This window comes from Cetorhinus maximus, chromosome 6, assembly GCF_964194155.1.
Source record: "Cetorhinus maximus chromosome 6, sCetMax3.hap1.1, whole genome shotgun sequence".
NCBI classification, from domain to species: Eukaryota; Metazoa; Chordata; class Chondrichthyes; order Lamniformes; family Cetorhinidae; genus Cetorhinus; species Cetorhinus maximus.
The window spans coordinates 64,412,024-64,426,089 of record NC_135884.1 but is presented as its reverse complement, the minus strand read 5'-3'; the positions used below and the strand labels follow the sequence as shown (position 1 = coordinate 64,426,089).

The 14,066-nt window shown below is 47.5% G+C and overlaps 1 protein-coding gene across 3 annotated transcripts in view; it reads right to left on the bottom strand.

Moving 5' to 3' along the window:
- Window positions 1-3,046: 3,046 nt before the first annotated feature.
- The window catches only part of zmynd10 (zinc finger, MYND-type containing 10), a 76,481-nt gene continuing 65,461 nt past the window's right edge, over window positions 3,047-14,066 (bottom strand). For all 3 annotated transcript variants that reach the window (XM_078543791.1, XM_078543792.1, XM_078543793.1), the window contains 4 exons: window positions 13,457-13,582; window positions 11,291-11,412; window positions 10,062-10,187; window positions 3,047-4,554 (listed from right to left, as the gene is read on the bottom strand). In XM_078543791.1, coding sequence (XP_078399917.1) covers window positions 4,473-4,554; window positions 10,062-10,187; window positions 11,291-11,412; window positions 13,457-13,582 — 456 coding nt within the window. In that variant the 3' untranslated portion in view covers window positions 3,047-4,472. The remainder of the gene's footprint in view (window positions 4,555-10,061; window positions 10,188-11,290; window positions 11,413-13,456; window positions 13,583-14,066) is intronic.

Below are 14,066 nucleotides of genomic sequence, written 5' to 3'. Positions count from 1 at the left end.
ATCCTTTTACCCACCTCCAATATTCTCCCTCCACCTGGACCCCTCCCTCTGGATTCTTACCTTCTCTTGATCTTTTCATTGAGAACTGTCGGCGTGACATTAGCCGTCTCAATTTCTCTGCTCCTCTCACCCATTCTAATCTGTCTCTCTCTGAACTTACTGCACTCCGTTCTCTCAGGTCCAACCCCAACATTGTCATCAAACCCGCTGACAAGGGTGGTACTGTTGTTGTCTGGCGCATTGACCTCTACCTCGCGGAGGCTGAGCGTCAACTCGCAGACACTTCCTCCTACCTCTCCCTGGACCATGACCCCACCACAGAACATCAAGCCATTGTTTCCAGGACTGTCACTGACCTCATCTCCTCTGGAGATCTTCCTCCCACAGCTTCCAACTTGATAGTCGCCCAACCTCGGACGGCCCGCTTCTACCTCCTACCCAAAATCCACAAACAGAACTGTCCCGGCAGACCGATCGTGTCAGCCTGTTCCTGCCCCAAGGAACTCATTTCTCGTTATCTTGACTCCCTTCTCTCTCCCCTTGTCCAGTCCCTTCCCACCTACATCCATGATTCCTCTGACACCTTACGTCACATCAACAATTTCCAGTTCCCTGGCCCCAACCGCTTCCTCTTCACCATGGATGTCCAATCCCTTTACACCTCCATCCCCCACCAGGATGGTCTGAGGGCCCTTAGCTTCTTCCTTGAACAGAGGCCCGAACAATCCCCATCCACCACTACTCTCCTCCGTCTGGCTGAACTTGTTCTCACGCTGAACAATTTCTCCTTTAACTCCTCTCACTTCCTCCAAATAAAAGGTGTGGCTATGGGTACCCGCATGGGCCTCGGCTATGCCTGTCTCTTTATGGGGTATGTGGAACATTCCTTGTTCCAGTCCTACTCCGGCCCCCTCCCACAACTCTTTCTCCGGTACATCGATGATTACTTCGGTGCTGCTTCATGCTCTCGTCGGGACCTGGAAAAATTTATTAATTTTGCTTCCAATCTCCACCCCTCCATCATTTTCACATGGTCCATCTCTGACACTTCTCTTCCCTTCCTTGACCTCTCTGTCTCAATTTCTGATGATAGACTGTCCACCAATATCCATTACAAGCCTACCGACTCCCACAGCTACCTCGACTACAGCTCCTCACACCCCGCTTCCTGTAAGGACTCCATCCCATTCTCTCAGTTCCTTCGCCTCCGTCGCATCTGTTCTGATGACGCTACCTTCAAAAACAGCTCCTCTGACATGTCCTCCTTCTTCCTTAACCGAGGTTTTCCACCCACGGTCGTTGACAGGGCCCTCAACCGTGTCCGGCCCATATCCCGCGCATCCTCCCTCACGCCTTCTCCTCCTTCCGAGAAACATGATAGGGTCCCCCTTGTCCTCACTTATCACCCCACCAGCCTCCGCATTCAAAGGATCATCCTCCACCATTTCCACCAACTCCAGCATGATGCCACCACCAAACACATCTTCCCTTCACCCCCCCTGGCGGCATTCCGTAGGGATCGTTCCCTCCGGGACACCCTGGTCCACTCCTCCATCACCCCCTACTCCTCAACCCCCACCTATGGCACCTCCCCATGCCCACGCAGAAGATGCAACACCTGCCCCTTCACTTCCTCTCTCCTCACCGTCCAAGGGCCCAAACACTCCTTTCAAGTGAAGCAGCATTTCACTTGCATTTCCCCTAACTTAGTCTACTGCATTCGTTGCTCCCAATGTGGTCTCCTCTGCATTGGAGAGACCAAACGCAAACTGGGCGACCGCTTTGCAGAACACCTGCGGTCTGTCCGCAAGAAAGACCCAAACCTCCCTGTCGCTTGCCATTTTAACACTCCACCCTGTTCTCTTGCCCACATGTCTGTCCTTGGCTTGCTGCATTGTTCCAGTGAAGCCCAACGCAAACTGGAGGAACAGCACCTCATCTTCCGACTAGGCACTTTACAGCCTTCCGGACTGAATATTGAATTCAACAACTTTAGATCTTAAACTCCCCCTCCCCCCATCCCCACCCCATTTCTCCCCCCTCCCTTTTTTCAATAATTTATATAGATTCTTCTTTTCCCACCTATTTCCATTATTTTTAAATCTAAAACTTTGTTAGTCTTTCCACCCCACCCCCACTAGAGCTGTACCTTGAGTATCCTGCCTTCCATTCTTAATTAGCACTTTTCTTAGATAATATCACCACCTTCAACACCTCTTTGATCCTTTTGTCTGTGACATCTTTTGATTATCTGCTCCTATCACTGCTTGCTTATCCCCACAATCACCCCACCCTCAACTTCTCTCTCCCCCCGCCCCCCCACCTTAGACCAGCTTATATTTCACCTCTCTCCTAACTGTACTCAGTTCTGCCGAAGGGTCATGAGGACTCGAAACGTTAACTGATTTCTTCTCCACCGATGCTGCCAGACCTGCTGAGCTTTTCCAGGTAATTCTGTTTTTGTTTTGGATTTCCAGCATCCGCAGTAGCTTTTAGCTTTTTGTTTTTATCATTTAAAAAGGTACCTGATTGCACCGGATGTGCTGTAACCTGCAAGCCTACAGACCAGGAGCTGGAAGGTGGGATTAGAACAGGCGGCTAATTTTTTATTTTTTGGCAGGCGCAGACACGATGAGCTGAATGGTCTCTTTCTGTGCCGTATCTTTTCTATAGTTTTAAATGGGACTGAGGCCCCATAGTAACCTCATATTAATTTCCCTGATCTTCCGTGATCTAAATCAAACACACACGCCCACCTTCTAACTAGGTCCGGATGTCAATTGCTTTTAATGAGGGAAAATTGCTCATTGCTGGATCCTTGTAAATTCCTGGCTCCAAGTGAACCTGTAAACTTTCACCATCAATAGAAACTAACCTGCAATTGATGTCAGCACAAAATCATTTCTGTTTTCTGAACACTTCGAGATGTGGTGTTTGAAGTAAATTGGACACCATCAAAAAACTTTTACAATAGGGAAATCGACTTTTCTTATTCATTGGTTTGTCATCTTAGTAGCAGGAGACAAATACTAAGAGTCAATCATTGTTAATTCTATTTTTAATACAATCAGTTCAATCTTGTTTTAAGTTACACAGCACACAATAACAGAGCAGAGATTAAATGGCCACCGTCAACAATGCCACTTACAATCAAATTCAAAAGCTAAGGAGAAATTTCTTCTCAAACATGTGCACATTCAACAACTGAAGCATTTGGGATTTGTAGATGCCTTTCCATTGTCAAGTCAAAATTTGAATACGCTACATTCAAGAAATATTCCAGTAACACAGGCTACTCCATTAAAAAGCAATCCTGATACCTGGAACCTCAATATGCAATGCATTGAATCCTGTTTAAGGACATGAAGCAATGGTCCAAGTTTTTCTCTTTAGCTGGGGCCATGAGAACTTTGCTCACCAGCAGCGCCAACCGAAGTGTATGGAAAAGTGTGGGAAACCTATGCCCAAATTTTCAACAGGAGCTCACGGTGAGCAAAACTCTTACTTCTGTGCATTGAAGAAAAAAAAATCATTCATGATGCCTCTTACAAGAGTGTCCCTCCTTCAGCTCCCATAGAGGGATGAAAGGCAAAGATACTAGGGTCATCTCTGTAAAATGTCTGATTGTTACAATTAAAACTGCCTGTGTATTGCATCATTGTTGTTGCTGAAGACCTTAAAAAAAACATGCAGTAGGAGCTGGTAGCAGAGAATATCTCCAGCATGTCCTTGTTTTCTTTATTCTGGCTCAGTGACAGCCTAACTGGCATCAGTACAAAGCATGCCTTTGAAAAAGAAACTGGGTGTCATATACAGAGTACTGTCCGTTGAAATGCTAACAATTGGAAGAAGCTGAATTGAGCAGATCTCCGCATGTATATTTCTGCACGAATATACTGGGCTCCATTTTCCTGATCGCACTGTGTTGAAAGCGAGTAGGGTGAGCATGGATTGATTCCCTTACCCAAAATGCTGCCTTTACTTTATAAAAACTGCAGAATAAGGAATTCATCACATGCACGTGTAGTGTCACCAAGTGAATTCTCAAACCCTATCTCCAAGAAACAAAGGGGAATACTTTACCCAAGAACAAATTTTCAGTTGTGGATTAAACTTTTACTCAACAGCCATAAACTCGATGTATTGGTTGCTCTCCTAGACTCACACTGACAAACACCATTTAAGGCACACCAAAGAGAGATAGAGCAGGGTGATTTTAAAGCTGTTGGCTGTTTCACAAATTGTATTTTAAAAACAATCCCAGCAGTTAACTTTTACTTCTCTGCACAAACAGGAACTCTGTATGGCTAGGTCAGCCAATGTGTCACACTTTGAAAGTTAATGGGAGTGCCTAGTATACGTCTGTGTAATTGTGCCATGACTGGGATCGCATGGTTCTGTTCAGTGCCCAGTTGGCAGAGATGCAGCCAGGTATTCACTAGTTTAGTTCCTAGTGATTGATTTCAAATTCCTCATTCAGTTGTTTTTTTGGCAGCAACGGCCATCAGGTCACAGGCTTTCTTATGTTTCGTCCAATGCTTCACCTGGCACTCCCTAGAAAATAAATGAAATTACATTTTGGGCACAGTCGTAGTGGTCAACTCATTTAGGGATTGGTTAGCTCAGATTTAGAGTTTCATCCATTATCCTGGGTTTCTCGACTTGATGGTGGTTAAAGATTCAAAACATTGATCATTTCACACTCGCCTCTCATTGAAACTCCACTTCACACCACCCTCCCACTCAAACTCCAGCTCACAATGCCCTCCCACTCAACCTCCACCTCACGCTGCCCTCCCAATCAAACTCCACCTCACACAGCACTCCCACTCATCCTCCACCTCACACCGCCCTCCCACTCAAACTCCACCTACACAGTCCTCCCACACAACTTCCACCTCACACTGCCCTCCCACTCAAACTCCACCCCACACCGCCCTCCCACTCAACTTCCACCTCACACCGCCCTCCCACACAACCACTACCTCACACAGCCCTTCCACTCAAACTCCACCTCACACTGCCCTCCCACTCAACCTCCACCTCACACCGCCCTCCCACACAACCACTACCTCACACAGCCCTCCCACACAACTTCCACCTCACACTGCCCTCCCACACAACTTCCACCTCACACAGCCCTCCCACACAACTTCCACCTCACACTGCCCTCCCACACAACTTCCACCTCACACTGCCCTCCCACACAACTTCCACCTCACACTGCCCTCCCACACAATCACTACCTCACACAGCCCTCCCACATAACTTCCACCTCACACTGCCCTCCCACACAACTTCCACCTCACACTGCCCTCCCACACAACCACTACCTCACACAGCCCTCCCACACAACTTCCACCTCATACTGCCCTCCCACACAACTTCCACCTCACACTGCCCTCCCACTCAATCTCCACCTCACACTGCCCTCCCACTCAACTTCCACCTCACACTGCCCTCCCACACAACTTCCACCTCACACTGCCCTCCCACTCAGACTCCACCTCACAATGCCCTCCCACTCAAACTCCACCTCACAATGCCCTCCCACTCAACCTCCACCTCACGCTGCCCTCCCACTCAACCTCCACCTCACACCGCCCTCCCACACAACCTCCACCTCACACGTCCTCCCACACAACCACTACCTCACACAGCCCTCCCGTTCAACCTCCAGCTCACACCGCCCTCCCACACAACCACTACCTCACACAGCCCTCCCACTCGCTATCCTCCTCATGCTGTCCTCCCACTTGACCTCCATTTCACGCTGCTCTCGCACACAACCTCCACCTCACACTGCCCTCCCACACAACCTCCACCTCACGCTGCCCTCCCACACAACCTCCACCTCATGCTGCCCTCCCACACAACTTCCACCTCACACTGCCCTCCCACTCAAACGCCACCTCACACTGCCCTCCCACTCAACCTCCACCTCACACAGCCCTCCCACTCAACCTACACCTCACACAGCCCTCCCACTCAACCTACACCTCACACTGCCCTCCCACTCGCTATCCTCCTCATGCTGTCCTCCCACTTGACCTCCATTTCACGCTGCTCTCGCACACAACCTCCACCTCACACTGCCCTCCCACACAACCTCCACCTCATGCTGCCCTCCCACACAACCTCCACCTCATGCTGCCCTCCCACACAAACTCCACCTCACACTGCCCTCCCACACAACCTCCACCTCATGCTGCCCTCCCACACAACCTCCACCTCATGCTGCCCTCCCACACAAACTCCACCTCACACTGCCCTCCCACACAACCTCCACCTCATGCTGCCCTCCCATTCAACCTCCACCTCACGCTGCCCTCCCACACAACCTCCAACTCACGCTGCGCTACCAGTCAAACTCCACCTCACACTGCCCTCCCACACAACCTCCACCTCACACTGCCCTCCCACTTAAACTCCACCTCACATTGCCCTCCCACACAACCTCCACCTCATGCTGCCCTCCCACTCAAACTCCACCTCACGCTGCCCTCCCACTCAACCTCCACCTCACACTGCCCTCCCACTCAACTTCCACCTCACACTGCCCTCCCACTCAAACTCCACCTCACACTGCCCTCCAACTCAACCTCCACCTCACACTGCCCTCCCACTTGCCATCCACCTCACGCTGCCCTCCCACTCAACTTCCACCTCACATTGCCCTCCCACTCAACTTCCACCTCACATTGCCCTCCCACTCACCATCCACCTCACACTCTCCTCCCACTCAACCTCCACCTCACACTGCCCTCCCACTTGCCATCCACCTCACGCTGCCCTCCCACTCAACCTCCACCTCACACTGCCCTCCCACTTGCCATCCACCTCACGCTGCTCTCCCACTCAAACTCCACCTCACACTGCCCTCCCACTCAAACTCCACCTCACACCACCTACCCACTCAACCTAACAGCACTGTGGGTGTACCCACACCACATGCACTGCAGCTGTTCAAGAAAGCAGCTCACCACCACCTTCTCAAGGGCAACTAGGGATGGGCAATAAATGCTGGCCCAGCCAGCAAAGCCCACATCCTGTGAAAGAATAAAAAAAACTCCACCTCACACTGCCCTCCCACTCAACCTCCACCTCACAATGCCCTCCCACTCAACCTCCACCTCACACCGCCCTCACACTCAACCTCCACCTCACACCGCCCTCACACTCAACCTCCACCTCACACCGCCCTCACACTCAACCTCCACCTCACAATGCCCTCCCACTCAACCTCCACCTCACACCGCCCTCACACTCAACCTCCACCTCACACCGCCCTCACACTCAACCTCCACCTCACACCGCCCTCCCACTCAACCTCCACGTCACACTGCCCTCCCACTCAACCTCCACCTCACACCACCCTCACACTCAACCTCCACCTCACAATGCCCTCCCACTCAACCTCCACCTCACAGCCATCCCACTCAACCTCCACCTCACATAGCCCTCCTACTCAACCTCTACCTCACACTGCCCTCCCACACAACCTCCACCTCACGCTGCCCTCCCATTCGCCATTCAACTCATGCTGCCCTCCCACTCGACCTCCACCTCACGGTGCCCTCCCACTAAAATTCCTCCTCACAGTGTCCTCCCACTAAAACTCCACCTCACACTGCCCTCCCACTCAACCTCCACCTCACACTGCCCACTCACCACATTTCCACCTCATATTCCCCTCCCACTCACCCTCCACTTCACACTGAGCTCTCACTCAACCTCCACCTTACCCTGACTTGCCACTCAACCACTGCCTCACACAGCCATCCCCCTCACCCTCCACCTCACACTTCCCTCCCATTCAACCTCCACCTCACACTGCTCTCCAACTGGCCCTCCACACCTGACTGCCCTCACACTCGACCTCCACCTCACATTGCCCTCCCACTCAACCCCCACATCGCATTCCCCCTCACACTGCCCTCCCAAACACTTCCCCTTCCCTCACATTGTCCTCCCAAACACTCCACCTCTCCCTCACATTGACCTCCCAAACATTCCCCCCTCACGTTGCCCTCCCAAACACTCCCCCTCACACTGCCCTCCCAAACACTTCCCCTTCCCTCACATTGTCCTCCCAAACACTTCCCCTCCCCTCACATTGCCCTCCCAAACACTAGAGGAACTTCTCCTCTTGGTGGAGGGATCAATAACCAGGGGCCATAGATTTAAAGTAAGGGGCAGGAGGTTTAGACGGGATGTGAGGAAGAATTTTTTCACCCAGAGGGTGGTGGGAATCTGGAACTCACTGCCTGAAAGAGTGGTAGAGGCAGAAACCCTCATAACATTTAAGAAGTATTTGGATGTGCACTTGTGATGCCATGGCATACAAGGCTATGGGCCTAGTGTTGGAAAATGGGATTAGAAAATTTAGGTACTTGTTTGACTGGCGCAGACTCAATGGGCCGAAGGGCCTTTTTCTGTGCTGTAGACCTCTATGACTACCCCTCTCCCTCACGTTGCCCTCACAAACACTCCCCCTCTCCCTCACATTGCCCTCACAAACAATCCCCCCCATGTTGCCCTCCCAAACACTCCCCCTCAAGCTGCCCTCCCAAACACTACCCCTTCCCTCACATTGTCCTCCCAAACACTTCCCCTCCCCCTCACATTGCCCTCCTAAACACTACACCTCTCACTCACATTGCCCTCCCAAACACTACCCCTTGCCTCACACTGCCCTCCTAAACACTCCCCCTCACACTGCCCTCCCAAACACTACCCCTTCCCTCACATTGTCCTCCCAAATACTCCCCCTTTTTCTCACGTTGCACTCCCAAACACTCCACCTCTCCCTCACATTGCCCTCCCAAACATTCCCCCCTCATGTTGCCCTCCCAAACACTCCCCCTCACACTGCCCTCCCAAACACTACCCCTTCCCTCACACTGTCCTCCCAAAAACTCCCCCTCCTCCTCACATTGCCCTCCCAAACACTACCCTCCCCTCACATTGCCCTCCCAAACACTCCCCCTGCCCTCACATTGCACTCCCAAATACTCGCCCTCTTTCTCACATTGCACTCCCAAACACCCCCCCCTCTCACATTGCTCACCCAAACACTCCCCCTCCCCCTCATATCGCCCTCCCAAACACTCCCCCTCTCCCTCACATTGCTCTTCGAAATACTCCCCCTCCCCCTCATATTGCTCTCCCAAACACTCCCTCTCTCCCTCACATTGCTCTCCCAAGTACTCCCCCTCCCCCTCATATTGTCCTCCCAAACACTCCCCCTCCCCTCACATTGCACTCCCAAATACTCGCCCTCTTTCTCACATTGCACTCCCAAACACTCCCCCTCTCTCTCACATTGCTCACCCAAACACTTCCCCTCCCCCTCACATTGCCCTCCCAAACACTACCCCTCTCACTCACATTGCCCTCCCATACACTACCCCTTCACTCACATTGCCCTCCCATACACTACCCCTTCACTCACATTGCCCTCCCAAACTCTCCCCCTCCCCTCACATTGCACTCCCAAATACTCGCCCTTTCTCACGTTGCACTCCCAAACACTACCCCTCCCCTCACATTGCTCTCCCAAACACCTCCCTCCCCCTCACATTGCCCTCCCAACACTCCCCTCTCCCTCACATTGCACTCCCAAACACTCCTCCTCCCCCTCACATTGCTCTCCCAAATACTCCCCCTCCCATTGCCCTCCCAAACACTTAGCGCCAACTCATGCCCACCAACCTTTGCTCTTACACCCTCCATACCAAGTCAGTAACCACCATGGGCAGACTCAGGAGCTATGCTGAGATGAAATAAGATAAACTAGATGTCTATTACTGACTTCACTATATAAAAAGAACGTTCTCATTCAAGAAAACCCATTCAATATATTTAAATTCCATCAAGTTCCTAATCCTATATAAAAACAAACACTTGTATTCATAAGGGTTAAAAACTGCAAATGACATTTGGCTTTCAATAGGAAGGAACTTCTAATTTAATTTTCAGTTGCTGATTTTCTGATAAGATAGGCTTTGAACGGATAAGAAATCCTTTCTTGTTCAGCCATTGAGCCTTTACCCTCTTACCTATGACAGTACCGCTCAACCTGACACCGGGAGCATCGCTTTGTTGCCTCTGCTCCGCAAAATCCACATTTTGGGTGATCTGGAAGCAGATTCTCCATCACGTCCAGGTTGTAAGTTTCTATCAATCTGTGCAAGGGAATGACCAGTAAGAAGAGAGAATAAAGTTGACACACACTGTATCTTGACATGTATTCCATGCCATATATTAACAATTCACAGACTCCCATTTAAACAAAGTCTGAATTGCCACACAGCTCAATGTTGCAATCTATTTTGTAATTATATTCCCTCCTCCCTGGTCTCTATGTTTTATGATTTAATATTGATTAGCGAGAACTGTTTTTATCAACATGCCATTTATTTACAGATGGCCAGCTATGAACAGTATTTCCATTCACAATGTCACCACAGGATAGAATTTCAATCTACAAAGTTGTTTTTTTCCTCTGGTTGGTGCTGTGAAGCATAAAAGTCAGGGGACGGTACATTTTAATTTCACTTCTGAGGCTGATGTGTGAATCTGGTCTAAATTAATGATTTGAAAATCCTCTTTGGTTGGTATCAGAATCTTCTGTTAAATGAGCTTCATGCGTTAAGCCCAGCCCCTAGTCGCCATGAGCCCAAGTTCAGTACCGTTCTTAATGTGATGCTGTACTGGTCAACAATCTCTTTCAGAGGTGATACCGTAATGGTTAGTGTAGAAATAGAAATGCCATATTGTTGCAGTAGGAAGTGCTGTTAAGACTACATCAAACACATTTTGTTAAGTTAGGGTACAGGGAGCATCACTTTGCACCTAACCTATATTGTCCTTGAATTGGGGATGCTTGTTGCCAACTTTAGATGGTTATAATGGAGAAAAAAATTACTTCAAAGGAAAAAGGAAGCTTGCAGATTACATTAAGGGTTAAAAAGAAATGCAGAAGAAAAAAATAGAGCATAAGTACGAATGGAGGATAAAAGCAAAGGGTTGTTTCTATCTGCCTTCCTAAGACTTATTTATTATTTGGCAAACACATCTCTAAAACACCACTTTAATACCACTTAGCTGATTTAAAATAATACATTTGTTTAGATTTAATTTATTTTCATGATAAACACTCATTACAATTTTTTTGGTTCTTCTCAATCAAGTCCCCAGTACACAAAGTCAGCCCATTCAATGTGTATGAGAAACCAGTTCTTTACTTTAAGAGTTCATGAGTGAGAAAACAAGCAGCCATTCATACCTGTGGGCCTGTTCACGTAAATCCTGCTCAGAAGGGTTAAATGCAGTTTTCACTTGGTGTTTTGCAATGGCTTTCCACTTGTTAGAATTCTCTCTAATGATCCTATCCCAGATATCTGGGACCTTGACAGTGGAAAGGAGAAAGAGACAGAAACAAAACTTTGAAGAGAGCAGGAAGATTTAGCTACACATTCCCTGGCAATTATTCATCTCCTCTTCTATTAAATCAGCATCCAAAACTCACCTAATCAAATGTTTACACTATAAGAATGGATGCATCACCGAGATAGGCCCTCCTATGCTCCTACAGCACAGGCGCTTGAGTTGTGAAGAAGGCTTCCATCTTTCCAAGCTATTTCTGCTTTACAGACATTTTCTTATTAATAATAGATGTTTGATACAAAATACAAAATCTTTAATTGAAACTGGAACTTCCCTAGTATATGTAATACAACAATTTGTTGGGCGAGTTGCCTGAATTATCGCATGGTTCCATCATGTGCAAGATCACACTTATCATTACCTAGGAATGGTAGGATGGATGAAAATAATTCAACCAGAGATGCAGAGAGGTCCATATCTGACATGCCTGAATTCTTGAGTCTTGAAACTCTAAAGATGGTTTCCAAAGTTCTTTAGTGAATAATAATTGATTACTTAAAGTCAGTTTCTACTGCCGATTTAAAAACTTAGGTTTTGTGGGCTTTCAAGTTCTATTTTCAATGGTGAAAACAGGGAGAAAATCAGAAGGACATATATTGGGTCGTAAACAATCCAGGAAATTCTGTAAAAATCAACTTCCGTCTACAACATTACTAAAACTCAAGAAATCAGACAAAAGGATAAAAAGGGCACAGTTCAACTAAATGATATCCCATTGTATGTCTGTAATTGAAATTATAAGACTTGATATGATCCTGATCCAATGTTTTTGGTGACAAGGACTTCTAATTTAGGATATGTATGCTTTAAAGACAGACTGAGGGTTTCATAATTCTGTTTAGATAAGAAAATCTCTCAAATATTTGGCAAGAAATGAATGGCAAATGTCTGTAAATAAAATATGACTTAAAAAACATCCAGTGTGTATTCTTCCAGCAGCATAATCAGATGTCCTTTGTTCCAGGAGAACATAATAACTGAATGTCCATTGCTGGCCATGCCACTGATCTTGTAAATGGCATTTAAAAAAAATTCTTTGATAGGTGTCGTTGGCAAAGCCAGCATTTGTTGCCCATCCCTAATTGCCCTTGAACTGACTAGGCCATTTCAGAGGACAGTTAAGAGTCAACCACATTGTTATGGATCTGGAGCCACATGTAGGCCAGACCAGGTAAGGGCAGCAGATTTCCTTCCCTGAAGAGCATTCGTGAACCAGATGGTTTTTAAAAAAAAAACAATGATGACATTTTCATGGTCACCATTACTGAGACCAGCTTTCAGTTTTTAACTAATTGAATTTAAACTACACCAGCTGCCATGGTGGGATTTGAACCCACATTCCCAAAGCGTTAGCCCAGGTCTTTGGATTACTAGCCCAGTAGCATTACCACTATGCCACCATCACCGCATTAACCTAGGAAACAGTCAATTTTGAGATCCAATTTGAAGCCAACTATAATACCAATGGTACACATCAATATGTAGAATATGTGCAAGACATAATGCTGCAGCTTTGTTTGGTGATCTTGAATACGGAGATTGAAAATGTCAATATTTGACTTTTCTACCTGTCCTAATGTTAGACATTTGTCTCCATATCCGCTATTTCTTTTCCACAAGAAATTATGTGGTAGAGGTGTGTATTGCATGTGGAACATCAGCACACTATAGAGAGACCATAATGCGTGTGCTAATGATAAAGATGTGATGCAAGTCCATCTCCGATTCTATTCTTGAAGAGAAATCAAGAGAAGGTTTTGGGGTATTTTTCCAAAATTGAGGAGTAAATCAATTTTAACCGATCCATCTATGAACTGGTGACAAGAATTGGGTAAAAAGAGAATTAGGCTGATTCTGAAGCATTATTAATTGTACGTTTATACAATAAATGCTCTGGACATGAAGCTGTTGTGGGAGATTGCTTGAATGCAAAGACTGACACAGTTTAATGCTTATACTGGTGGAGGATCAGGATTTATTAGTAATTGCAGTGTTTGCCTCTAACCTGTTCCAAGATGAGATCCTTCTTTGGCGGAGGTGGGTCTGTCATGGCAAGGTGGCCCAGAAAACGTTGTAATTCCACCAAGTTGGGTAATTGGTCAATGACAACTTCGGTCAGGAAGCTTTGCAGCTAGTGAACAGAAATAATTACCATAGAGTTACTTAATACACAAGTACTGGAATATGTTATCAGAGTGTCAAAATCTTTTGAAATTAGACTCCTTATAAAATCCATGGTTCTGCTGTCAGTAGGCCTGTATAGCGTTTTGATACCAATTCTCTAGAGGTATCCTGGGCTGCATAGAATCTGGTCTTAGGAGCCCAGAAAGCTACTTGTATTTGTTCTTACTTGCTGCTTTGTCCTGTTTGCATTTTGTGGGTTTGGAGAGGGCTGCTTTTAGTGTTGTTACCTCATTGCCGGATAAATCCTAAATCAGAACATCAAGAAAGGTTAAAATGCACAATTCTAGATATATGTAAATAAATGGGTGCTGAGGATTCAAGATGCATGCCTTTGCAGCTGAATGCAAAAAGTTTGGATGTTCCTGCAGCAGGAAGAAAAGGGAGAGGGCAGGGGGAGCCCTTGCATTTGTAAAGTGCCTTTGACATTCTTA